General features: G+C 44.9%; 1 protein-coding gene across 1 annotated transcript in view; it reads left to right on the top strand.

Moving 5' to 3' along the window:
- LOC126236880 (sodium/potassium-transporting ATPase subunit beta-2-like) overlaps positions 1-13,410 on the top strand; it is a 320,227-nt gene that overhangs the window by 280,199 nt on the left and 26,618 nt on the right. Inside the window, exon 4 of the mRNA XM_049946508.1 lies at positions 2,217-2,398. Within this exon, the coding sequence (XP_049802465.1) occupies positions 2,217-2,398 (182 nt within the window). The remainder of the gene's footprint in view (positions 1-2,216; positions 2,399-13,410) is intronic.

Here is a 13,410-nt window from a genome sequence, read left to right as displayed (position 1 = left end):
TCAGCATATCGCCATAGGATCTTCTATTGGCTGATATTCCAGTTTCAGCAGATACTCTTGTAGAGCCTGATACATGAAGTCATATTTTGTATTAATGTGCTTCACCTTTGAGTGAAAAACTGGGTTATGACCTAACTTACCAGCTAACTGATTGTTATTGAATGACAGTTTCCTAAATGCAGCTCCTTCATGAATGTTGACAGGTGAATCACTTCCTTTGCTGCTTCGGTGAGGATCATATACTCGTCTTCAGTTGGTGGAAGAGCAACATCACTCTGCTTGCATGAACATCATGAGATTGCTGATCTGGATGAAGTGAAACTGTAGCCTGTATGATTTGCTAGCAACATCAGAACTTTCCGATTCAGCATCTGTGAAACTGAATATTCCTCTTACGATTATTGATGAAATGTCGCAAATAATGAGGATAATGGGTAGAGGCACTTCATCAGTAGTGTGTGGACAAGCTGTGAATTTTAGTCTGATGGGAGGCATGCTAGGGTAGATCATGCAGTTGCAGTGACAACTGTGTCCAGATGGCTAGCTAGTCAGAGCATCTACCTAGTAAGCACGAGACATGGGTTCAAATCCTGTTTGAACACAAATTTTCAACTCACTGAGGTACATAAATGTCCTGTAGCTGTTAAATGTCATTAATTCCTTTTAGTCTTGATTCATAATGGCAGCAGGATCAAAATGGCATCTGTTCTTATGGACATGTCCTTTAGGATTGAAGTTTCTTTTGTTGGGCAATTTATTCAGGATGACATCTTTTGACAAAACATACAAAGACATGTAGGTCAGGCTTTTTCTCCAGTCACTTCTCATATGGAGTTCCATAACAAAGTCCTTCAGTTAAGCAGCAATTTCAGATGAAGATAACTGTGTTGATGGCTCTGGTCCAAAAGGATAGCAGTAGTCCAGCCTCAAGCAGCATGCAACAAGCCACTTCAGCCAACTAAAGGTGCTTTCATTCAGCAACGACATTCTGCTGTGGTCTGTATGGAACTGAGAGATATTGGTGTATGCCTGCCATTCTGAGGATTGAGTTCATTCTTTCATTGCAATACTTCTTACCATTGTCAGATCACTATCCAAAAGGATTTAATTTTATTACTCATAGAGAAACTACAATGAGCTTTGTTGACATTGTTTACATCTTGCCACTTAGTTTCTTCTCAAAAAAGCACTCATGTTTCATGTATCTTTTCTTATTGTGAAAGCAACATTTCTACACTGTTTTTTTTATATTTTGTTTTTATTTATCTTTGTACTGATTTTCCACTGTAATTCACAGTATGTTTTGGCTTGTTCATGAAACATTTACCCAGTTTAACAAACACCGTGGTATTTGTGCTTCTACTCTCTTTATCAATCTTTGTATTGTGTTCTTCCAAGACTTTTATTTTTAGTATCTTGACAGCCTATATTTGTCACAGGGCTGAATAGCAGCTCTAAAATTGTTGTGGCTATCTGCAAGACTGCAGAGCAGCACGACTGACAACAGGTCAGCATTTATGTTGACATCTATTGCTTGTAACTTGTCCACAGCATTGAAGAATTCAGTAAGATATTATGTCACATTATTACTGGGTTCCATTTTGTGAAGTGTGAGGAGTTTGAAAAGTGTTGTTTCATGAGCAGATCCTTTGGAGGAATAGATCGATTCAAATTTAAGATGTACCTGAAGCAATTTAGTCCATTTCTTTACTTATTCCAGCTCGGTGTGATTGATAAGTAAAATCAAGTCTGCTTTTTGCTTTTACATTTGCCACTACCCATACTTCATAAGCAGTTTCAGCAGCTGAGAGACCCTTCATGAGCCAAAGCAGGTTGCAGTATGCCTCCACATATAATCCCCAAATCTTGTTTCTGATGAGTAGTGCTTTGACTTGTGTTCTCTTTATCACATGACAGAATTTCTAGTTGAAATCTGTGTGCAGCAGGCATATGCAACATATTTGTCATATTAATAAATTTATCACTGCACTTTCCATCTTATGAATTTAAGTTTTCACCTAGTCTAAAAATGTCATTTTTGCGATTTGTATAACTTGGGCCCAAAATTTGTTGGGATGTGGTTTAATGGTTTAACAATACAGATATGCTACATAGTTATAGAACAACTTTATTTGTAACTCACTGCATAGAGAATGACACAGAACTACTAACAGTTGAAAGACTGCTATTAATTATGGAACTTCTTTCTGTTACAGTGTACAAAACCCCAGGTCTCACACCAGGACGTGGACAGAACATATATAACTGTGATTATGACAAGCCACCTGGTCCTGGTCAGGTTTGTGATGTTGACATAAAAACCTGGGACCCATGCACTCATGAGAACATGTACAACTATCATAAAGCAGCTCCATGCATATTTGTAAAATTAAACAAGGTAAATCTGGACTGTACTTGAATTATAGTATGTAATATTGCTGTAAACATAAAGAATATGTAACAAAATAGTACTAGTAAAATTGTGTTCATTCACACACACAGCCACACCCACTATTGTGTTAAGTAGATTGTGTCATGTCCAGGTCTAGGTAAATTGGATAAACTGTTTCTTGTAAACAAACAGGATCCTTCACCAAGTACATCAGGTTCTTGAGATTTGCAAGTAAAATGAATGTGATTTTAATATTAGTTCATATACTGAGGACAGTCCAAACAGCAACTGTTACATTAAGGAAGGTATAGGGCCCAACATACTGCTTTCCCTTAAGGCTACTTCTTTTGCCATATCTTAGGTGGATGAAGCCCTTTCCACCATGGGACACTCAACTCTTCTGTCAATATTTGCTTGGCACACATGGGACCCTGCTCTTGCAATACTCTTTCCTTTTCCATGCTGCATGTCTTACTCTTCTACTATTCTTCCTCCTCTTCCTTGGGGATCATGTCCTCTGCACAATCGGTAAACTGCAACTTTTAAAAGTATTGGAAGACTTACGTGGATTTCATTTTTGTCTTTCTTTCCTTTCTTGTTCTGACTTCTCCTGTCCTCCTCCTCCAACACTTGAGGTCTCCCTTTTTGTTTGTTTCCTTCCTGTGCATGCTTGAAGGCCAGCCCATGCATTTGATATGTAAATGGTGACTGGGTAATGTGTAACTTCCAGCATCTAGATCATCGTGTAGGGATCACAACCCATGAAAGATATGGCCACACAGAACTGCAACCTCTAATTCAGTGCTATGGTTGTGAAATCACATAGTGCTAAAGTGGTGTCCTCGGCTTCAGCTCCTACAGTTGCTCAACACACCAAGAAATCTTCATCCACACCAGTAAAGTCACTTGTGATGCAACCAACAGAAAGGAAATTGAAACAGTAAAACACCCGCAATGACTTTTTGTGTGCCTCAAGTTGGCTAACACCTGGGTCCACGTCTGTCAAATGCAAATATATTAAGAATTCGAACAAAGATGAATGTAGTTCCGCTTCACCAACTTGGACATCCTCTACAACAGTAATGCTGCATAACAACTCTGTCCCACGAACCTCCATTTGACCAGTGCGAATCACCAACTGATTCATCTGAAGTCATCTGACTGACCCAGGGAGGTTACAGGTACCTCTGGAGAAAGAGGATTGTGATCCCCAAGTCTCAGAACCCTGTAAGAGTGCACAATTGAAATCTGACACTCAGCAGCCACCAAAGTAATTACCCATTATAAGAGAAATATCCCCCCCATGAACCATGGACCTTGATATTGGTGGGGAGGCTTGCGTGCCTCAACGATACAGATAGCCATACCGTAGGTGCAACCACAATGGAGGGGTACCCCCCAGGGGGTCCACAACTATCTTGTGGATACGTGCGTAGCAAGTACGGGACCCCGAGCTAATGTGGCCTCCCTTCCTTTCCGGGCTGCATACCTTCCCTTCCCGCATCCTTCCCCATCCCCCATCTTCGCCCCCCCCCTCACCACCGCCTCTTTCCTTCCCTTTCTCCCCCTCTGGGAGTACGTTTTGTGCCTACGTCCGGAGACGGACGCTCAAAACTGTAACAAATTCTTTGCTTTCTCCGCTTGCAAGTCTTCGTCCGTCCCTTGTCCTCTTTTCCTTACCTCTTCTCTTTGCCCTTTTCTCTGCTGTGGCATTTGAGACCCCCTCTCCTTTCCTTTCCCTTTCTCTTTTTTCCTCCCTGTGCATGTCTGATGACCGACCCACGCATTTCCATGCGTAGCCGGTGATGGGGTAATGCGTAATTCCCCACCCCGGGTAGACAGGTAGGACACGTACGTACCCTTTGGTAATGGCCAGGCCCAGGGAGGGGTGATTACCCGAGCTGATACCTTCTGAAAGTGCCGATTGGTCCCTCCGTCTGTTTGTCGGGAGGTGTGACCTGAGGTGTGAACAATCACCTAAGGCGGGAGTGCCCTCAGGGAGGGCCCCGACAAGGGAGGAGCGCGCCATCGGAGACGCCGGTAATCATGGGGGATTCTTCTGCAATAGTTTCCTCATCTTCTACTATGTCAGCTCACAAGTGTAAGTTCAATGAGTCTCAGCCACAGACAGTCCTTCCATCGTTCCCACAGTTCCTTGTTGTTTCTTGGTCTGACGAAGGTCAAGACTTCTCCACGGTCAACCCTTTCATTATTCAGAAAGGTGTCGACGCAATTGCAGGTCCTGTAAAGTCTTGTTCCAGATTACGAAGTGGCACCTTGTTGTTAGAAACAGTCAGTGCCCTCCAGGCACAAAAATTGCTGTGTACTTCACTGCTACACACCTTCCCTGTCCGGGAGGAACCACACTGTACTTTAAATTGATCACGTGTTGTCATTTATACACGCTCCCTCGACGGATTGTCCGACGAGGAAATTCAACACTACCTGTCTGACCAGGGCATAACAGCTGTTCATAGTCATGAAAACAGTTGACACGAACATCATTCCAACCCGTACTGTCTTCTTGACATTTGACAAAGTTCAACTCCCATCGAAAATCAAAGCAGGCTATGAGATAATTTCCATTCGCCCTTACATCCCAAACCCTACGCGTTGCTATCGGTGTCAGCGGTTCAATCACACCAGCCAGTCCTTTTCCAATCCGGCCAAATGTGTTGCGTGTGGCAAGGATGCCCATGAGGGTGCTTGTCCACCTCCATCCCCTCGTTGCAACAACTGTATGGGTGACCACGCTGCTTCCTCTCGAGATTGCCCCATTTTTAAAGATTAAAAGCTCATTCAGGAAATCAGAGTGAAGGAAAAGGTGTCGACCTTTGCTGTTTGAAAATTATTCGCCAGGCGACAGCCCACCGTGCCTCAGACTGGAAAATACAGCACTGTCCTTGCCTCTCCTCGGCCAACAAAGGAGGCGGCCATGCAGACTTGTGACCTTACCTTTAGTGCCACTGTCGTCAGATCGGCCAGTGCAAAGATCACCCGTTCAACCTCCCCACTATTGCCTGCCCACTCTATGGCTCACCCTTCATCGGGTTCTGCTAAATCTCAAGCCCAAAAGTCAGACACCAAGACTTCGAAAAAAGAGCATACTCGTGAAGATTTTTTACGTACCCCAACTTCACAACCATCGGTTCCTCCTTCATCTAAACATCATGTTTCCAAGAAGGCTAGTAAGAAACCCAGTTTATCTCCTTCTCTGCCAAGGTGTGTGTCATCTAGAGCACCACCTGGTGGTAATCGCCCCCGGCCGTCTTCTGTGTTGCCGAGGCGCACTGCTGGCGGCCGATCAACCGGCCAATCGCTGGTGGCAGGAGCTGCTCCTGAACAACCTATGGATCAGGATCTTCTGCCTTCGGCTGAATGCCATTCCATGCTGTCGGTCGCAAGCTCTGAGCAGTCGCTGAGTTGACGGCAACCTTGGTCACATTCCTCCATTTTCTGTTCACCCTATGTCCATTATCCACTGGAATATCCACGGCCTTCGAACCAATTGGGATGAATTGTTGATCCTCTTACGATCCTACTCGCCGGTCATCTTCTGTCTTCAGGAAACAAAGCTGCGTCCCCATGACCGCCTTGTTCTCCCCCATTTTCAGTCTGTCCGATTTGATCTCCCCTCTGTTGAAGGCAATCCAGCACATGGACTCATGATTCTTCTCCATGATACTCTCCATTATCACCCAATCCCCTTAAACACTTCCTTCCAAGCTGTCTCTGTCCGTCTTTCCCTTTCTGGATATACCTTTTCTCTTCGTACTGTATACATTCCATCGTCCACACCAGTGGCACGAGCTGATCTCCTTCATCTTCTTGGTCAGCTTCCACCCCCCTATTTGCTGGTTGGGGACTTCAATGCCCACCACCCGCTTTGGGGATCTCCACATCCTTGTCTGCGTGGCTCACTATTGCTAGACGTCTTCCACCAAGCGGATCTAGTTTGCCTCAACACTGGGGACCCTACATTTTTGTCTGCCTCCACAACAAATTTCTCTCCTTTGGACCTTTCGGTCAGTACTGTTCCGCTAGCTCAGCGCTTCGAATGGTTCACCCTTGATGATACACACTTGAGTGACCACTTTCCATGTGTCCTTAGACTGCAGCCTCAACAGCCATATATGCGCCCGCGACGCTGGAAGTTTGGCGAAGCCGATTGGACACTTTTTTCGTCTCTAGCGACACTTTGCTAGCGTCGACGATGAGGTCACACATATTACAGACGTTATTCTTACAGCTGCGGAACGTTCAATACCATGCACCTCCGCATTGCCCCGGCACCCCCCAGTTCCTTGGTGGAACGAGGCATGCCGTGACGAAATACGTGAGTGGCGACGTGCTCTTCGCGTTTTCCGCCACCATCCTACTTTGGACAACTGTATTCGCTATAAGCAGTTTCGAGTGCGATGCCGTCGCGTCATCCGTCATAGCAAGAAGGAAAGCTGGAAATTCTTTACTAGCTCATTTAACAACTTCACTCCCTCCTCGGAAGTTTGGAGTCGGATTCGACGGTTCTCAGGCGCGCCTAGTTTCTCCCCAGTCTCTGGGCTCACTGTCGCGCATGATACATTAGTGGACCCCATCGCAATTTCTAACTCATTGGGTCAACACTTTGCTGAGATTTTGAGCTCTTCAAATTACCCGCCAGCGTTTCTCCCGAAGAAACGTGCAGAGGAAGTGCGACCTCTTGCTTTCTCCTCTCAAAATCGCGAAAGCTACAATACTGTTTTCTCCATGCGGGAACTCCAACATGCACTCTCTTCTTCTCGCTCCTCCGCCCCAGGACTGGATGGTATCCACATCCAAATGTTGCTGCATTTATCATACCATAGTCTGCGTTACCTCCTTCGCCTTTATAATCGAATTTGGACCGATAGTACTTTTCCCAGACGATGGCGGGAAGCTATAGTCACCCCTGTTCCGAAACCTGGAAAGGACAAACATCTCCCCTCTAGCTATCGCCCCATTTCTCTCACGAGTAGTGTATGTAAGGTTTTGGAGCGAATGGTGAATTGCCGTTCAGCTTGGTGGCTGGACTCCCGCAGTCTTTTAACACCTGCCCAATGCGGTTTCTGAAAGCATCGTTCTGCAGTTGACCATCTTGTTGCTCTCTCCACTTATATCATGAACAATTTTCTCCGGAAACGCCAAACAGTAGCAATATTTTTTGATCTGAAGAGAGCATACGATACCTGTTGGAGGACAGGCATCCTCCGCACACTGTTCTCTTGGGGCTTTCGAGGTCAGCTGCCACTTTTTCTTCACGAATTTATGGCAGAGCGCACATTTAGAGTGCGGGTGAACACCACTCTCTCCCGTACTTTCTCCCAAGAAAACGGGGTACCCCAGGGCTCCGTGCTGAGTGTTGTACTGTTTGCCATTGCCATAAATCCGATTATGGATTGTCTCCTTCCTGATGTCTCGGGCTCCCTCTTTGTGGACGATTTTGCTTACTACTACTGCTCTCAATGGACCAGCCTTCTTGAACGATGTCTTCAAGGATGTCTCGATCGCCTCCACTCTTGTAGCATCGAAACCGGCTTCCGTTTTTCTCCCAGTAAGACTGTTTGTATTAATTTTTGGCGACGTAAGGAGTTTCTTCCACCCTCCTTACATCTAGGACCTGTCAACCTTCCGTTTTCGGACGTCGCTAAATTCTTGGGTCTTACGTTGGACAGAAAACTGTGCTGGTCCTCTCACGTTTCCTATCTTTCGGCTCGCTGTCTGTGATCCCTCAACACCCTCTGTGTACTGAATGGTACCTCCTGGGGAGCGGACAGGGTGGTCCTTCTCTGCCTCTATCGCACCTTAGTGCGCTCGAAATTGGACTATGGAAGCATAGTTTACTCCTCTGCTTCGCCGTCTATTCTTCGGCATCTCGACTCTATCCACCACCGTGGATTATGTTTAGTGTCTGGAGCTTTTTACACCAGCCCTGTGGAAAGCCTCTATGCTGAGACTGCTGAACCTCTGCTGTCCAATCGGCGAGCAGTCCTTCTGAGTCGCTACGCTAGCCATCTGTCTTCCATGCCTGCTAATCCGGCCCATGACCTTTTTTTCGACGCCTCCTTGGATGTAGGGTATGCAGGCCACACTTCCTCCCTACTACCATCGGGAGTCCGCTTCCGTCAACTGCTCCATTCTCTTTCCTTCCGCTTTCCTAAAATCTTCTTGACCTTTGTCAATTCCCCAAGGATGGTATCCCTTCACTTGTTTATCAGCGGGCATTTGCTGCTCTATGTGCACAAATGAAGGAAGCCACATTTATTTACACTGATGGCTCAAAAACATCGTTAGGTGTAGGGAGTACCTATATTGTTGGCGACACCCCAAATCGATTTCGGCTTCCCAACCAGTGTTCGGTTTATACTGCGGTGCTTTACGCTGTTCTCCAGGCTGTCCACTATATCCGCCGCCATCAGCGGATACAGTACGTTATCTGCTCAGATTCTCTCAGCTCTCTCCTCAGTCTCCACGCTATTTACTCTGTGCACCCTCTGGTCCACCGGATTCAGGACTGTCTGCGCTTGCTCCACCTGGGGGGCGTCTCGGTGGCGTTCCTCTGGCTCCCAGGACCCGTTGGTATCTGTGGAAATGTGGCGGCCGATATAGCGGCCAAGGCTGCAGTCTCTCTTCTTCGGCCAGCTATTCAATCGATTCCCTTCACCGATCTACGGAGCATTTTATGTCGAAGTGTTGTTCTTTTATGGCACGCACATTGGTCGACACTTCCCCTTAATAAATTGTGGGATGTGAAGGCTCTTCCCTGTTCTTGGACCTCTTCCTCCCGAACGCGTCGTCAGGAGGAGGTAATTTTAACTAGACTCCGGAGAGGGCACTGTCTTTTTAGCCATCGACATCTTTTAAGCGGCGATCCTCCCCCACTCTGTCCCCACTGCTGTCAGCTGTGGACGGTAAGACACCTTTTAATTGAGTGCCCCTATTTTACTCCATTACGCGCCCGTCTACAGCTGTCGCCTGATATATCGTCCATTTTAGCAGATGACACGCGCTCGGCCGATCGCGTTCTCAAGTTCATTAGTGCCAGTGAGACGACGTCAGTCATTTGAAGCTCTTTTTGGGGACAACCAACCCCTTTCTGTAGTGGATTTTTAGGCTTTCCTTCTGCGTTCAGTTTCTCCAATTTTTTGAGTTTCGTTCCCATTGCTGCTGCCTTCCATTTTCGTTTTTTTACCATTTCCTAAGTCACAGACCGGGCGCTAATGACCCTAGCAATTTTGCGCCCTAAAACCAAAACAAAAAAAAAAAAAAGAGGGGTATCTGTTGAGAGTCCAGACAAATGTGTGGTTCCTGAAGAGGGGCAGCAGCCTTTTCAGTAGTTGCAGGGACAACAGTCTGGATGATTTACTAATCTGGCCTTGTAGCACTAACCAAAATGGCCTTGATGTTCTGGTACTGCGAACGGCTGAAAGCAAGGGGAAACTACAGCCGTAATTTTTCCCGAGGGCATGCAGCTTTACTGTATGATAAAATGATGGCGTCCTGTTGGGTAAAATATTCCGGAGGTAAAATAGTCCCCCATTCGGATCTCCGGGTGGGGACTACTCAAGAGGACGTTGTTATCAGGAGGAAGAAAACTGGCGTTCCACGGATTGGAGTGTGGAATGTCAGATCCCTTAATCGGGCAGGTAGGTTAGAAAATTTAAAAAGGGAAATGGATAGGTTAAAGTTAGATATAGTGGGAATTAGTGAAGTTCGGTGGTAGGAGGAACAACACTTTTGGTCAGATGAATACAGGGTTATAAATACAAAATCAAATAGGGGTAATGCAGGCGTAGGTTTAATAATGAATAAAAAAAATAGGAGAGCGGGTAACCTACCAGCATAGTGAACGCATTATTGTGGCCAAGATAGACACGAAGTCCACGCCTACTACAGAAGTAAAAGTTTATATGCCAACTAGCTCTGCAGATGATGAAGAAATTGATGAAATGTATGATGAGATAAAAGAAATTATTCAGGTAGTGAAGGGAGACGAAAATTTAGTAGTCATGGGTGACTGGAATTCAAGAGTAGGAAAAGGGAGTAGACAACATTCCATTAGAACTACTGACAGCCATGGGAGAGCCAGTCATGACAAAACTCTACCGTCTGGTGAGCGAGATGTATGAGACAGGCGAAATACCCTCAGACTTCAAGAAGAATATAATTACAATCCCAAAGAAGGCAGGTGTCGACAGATACGAAAATTACCGAACAATCAGTTTAATAAGTCATGGCTGAAAAATACTAATGCGAATTCTTTACAGATGAATGGAAAAACTGATAGAAGCCAACCTCTGGGAAGATCAGTTTGGATTCCATAGAAATGTTGGAATACGTGAGGCAATACTGACCCTACGACTTATCTTAGAGGAAAGATTAAGGAAAGGCAAACCTACATTTCTACCATTTGTAGACTTAGAGAAAGCTTTTGGTAATGTTGATTGGCATACTCTCTTTCAAATTCTGAAGGTGGCAGGGGTAAAATACAGGGAGCGAAAGGCTATTTACAATTTGTACAGAAACCAGATGGCAGTTATAAGAGTCGAGGGGCATGAAAGGGAAGCAGTGGTTGGGAAAGGAGTGAGACAGGGTTGTAGCCTCTCCCCGATATTATTCAATCTGTATATTGAACAAGCAGTAAAGGAAACAAAAGAAAAGTTCGGAGTAGGTATTAAAATCAATGGAGAAGAAATAAAAGCTTTGAGGTTCGCCGATGACATTGTAATTCTGTCAGAGACAGCAAAGGACTTGGAAGAGCAGTTGAATGGAATGGACAGTGTCTTGAAAGGAGGATATAAGATGAACATCAACAAAAGCAAAATGAGGATAATGGAATGTAGTTAAATTAAGTCGGGTGATGCTGAGGGAATTAGATTAGGAAATGAGACACTTAAAGTAGTAAAGGAGTTTTGCTCTTTGGGGAGCAAAATAACTGATGGTCGAAGTAGAGAGGATATAAAAAGTAGACTGGCAATGGCAAGGAAATAGTTTCTGAAGAAGAAAAATTTGTTAACATAGAGTATAGATTTAAATGTCAGGAAGTCGTTTCTGAAAGTATTTGTATGGAGTGTAGCCATGTATGGAAGTCAAATGTGGACGATAAATAGTTTAGACAAGAAGAGAATAGAAGCTTTCGAAATGTGGTGCTACAGAAGAATGCTGAAGATTAGATGGGTAGATCACATAACTAATGAGGGGGTATTGAATAGAATTGGGGAGAAGAGGAGCTTGTGGCACAACTTGACTAGAAGAAGGGATCGGTTGGTAGGACATGTTCTGAGACATCGAGGGATCACCAAGTTAGTATTGGAGGGCAGCGTGGAGGGTAAAAATAGTAGAGGGAGACCAAGAGATGAATACACTAAGCATATTCAGAAGGATGTAGGTTGCAGTAGGTACTGGGAGATGAAGCAGCTTGCACAGGATAGAGTAGCATGGAGAGATGCATCACACCAGTCTCAGGACTGAAAACAACAACAACAACAACAAGAGAAATATCTCATATCATCTAATATGGCTGCTCTCCAATGGAACATTTATAGCATCAGATCACAGGGGGTAGACCTACAGCTGGTATTGCAATCACAACACCCAGTTGTTTTATGCCTCCAAGAAACAAAATTATTTCCCCAAGACTGCTTTGATCTCTTACAGTTCACTCTAGTATGTTACAACTTTCGTTCTGAAGAACTAACTTCAGCTCACGGGGGTGTCCTGACACCCATTTGGGACAACATCCATAGTCAGACCATTTCATTGAACAGCCAGCTACAAGCTATTGCTATCTGTCTTTCTCTCCCCAGTTATACCTTTCCTCCATGTAATATCTACACACACCCGTCATCTGATCTCACCATATTGGAGCTTACTGCTCAGCACCCTCAACCCAATTTGCTACTCCGTGACGTCAGCACCCACCATTCCATTTGGGGCTCTCTGAGAACCTGCCCAAGAGGCTCTCTCCTGGCAAATATTCTCAACCATCTTATTGCTGTTTCTCTCAACATTGGTAAACCCACATTTCTTTCAGAATCTGCACACACACTTTCTAACACCTGGATCTCGCATTCTGTAGTGCACCACATTCCCACTGTCTAGAGTCATCAACCCTCTTTGATACATACTCTAGTGGCTATTTCCTGTGTGTAATTCATCTGCTAACTCATGTACCATCTGTATGCAAGACCAGTTGTCAGCTTTCTAAAGCTGATTGGAGGCCCTTCTCTTCACTGGCAACATTAAATGACAACCTCTCTACAGCAGTGTTCAGGGGGTAGAGTACTTTACAAATATTGTTCTAACTGCCATAGAATGTTCCATCTCTAGAACCTCTTCCCTATGATGATGTGTACCAGGCCCCTGATGAATGAGGAATGCCATGATGTGATTCGCTTGTGGAGATGTGCTCTCTGTGTCTCCGAACACCATCCCATAAAGGAGAACTGTATTCATTACAAATAGTTTCATGCAAAGTGTTGTCACATTACCAGAGGTACCAGGAAACTACTTCGATCTCTTTTCCTAATTCTTTTAACCATTTTACTCCCTCTTCTGCAGTTTGGGGTAACCTACATTGGATTTCTGGAATTGGAGTAATCTCCCAATTCCTGGCCTGATTGTAATGAACAATGCCATTGTGGACATTATTGATATTTTCAACATGTTGGTTAGATACTTTGCTGAGATATCAAGATCCATCCATTACCATCCTGCCTTCCTACTTTGGAAATGATCATAGGCAACTCGAGAGATATACTTTCCCTCAGAATCATGAATGCTACAATACCATTTTTACTATGAGGAAGCTGAAACATGCTCTCACTTCATCACGATCCTCTGCTCCGGAGCCAGGTGATATTCACATTCTGATGGTGCTGCACCTCTCTTGATGGCAAGCACTTTCTCCTTCATACACATAATTGCACCTGAACAGATGGCATGTTTCCCAGATGCTGGCTTGAAGCCACTCTAATCCCCATACCCAAGCCTGGTAAGGACAA

The sequence above is a fragment of the Schistocerca nitens genome, chromosome 2, assembly GCF_023898315.1.
Source record: "Schistocerca nitens isolate TAMUIC-IGC-003100 chromosome 2, iqSchNite1.1, whole genome shotgun sequence".
NCBI classification, from domain to species: Eukaryota; Metazoa; Arthropoda; class Insecta; order Orthoptera; family Acrididae; genus Schistocerca; species Schistocerca nitens.
Note: the sequence above shows the minus strand (reverse complement) of the source record. Positions and strands in the feature narration are given on the sequence as shown.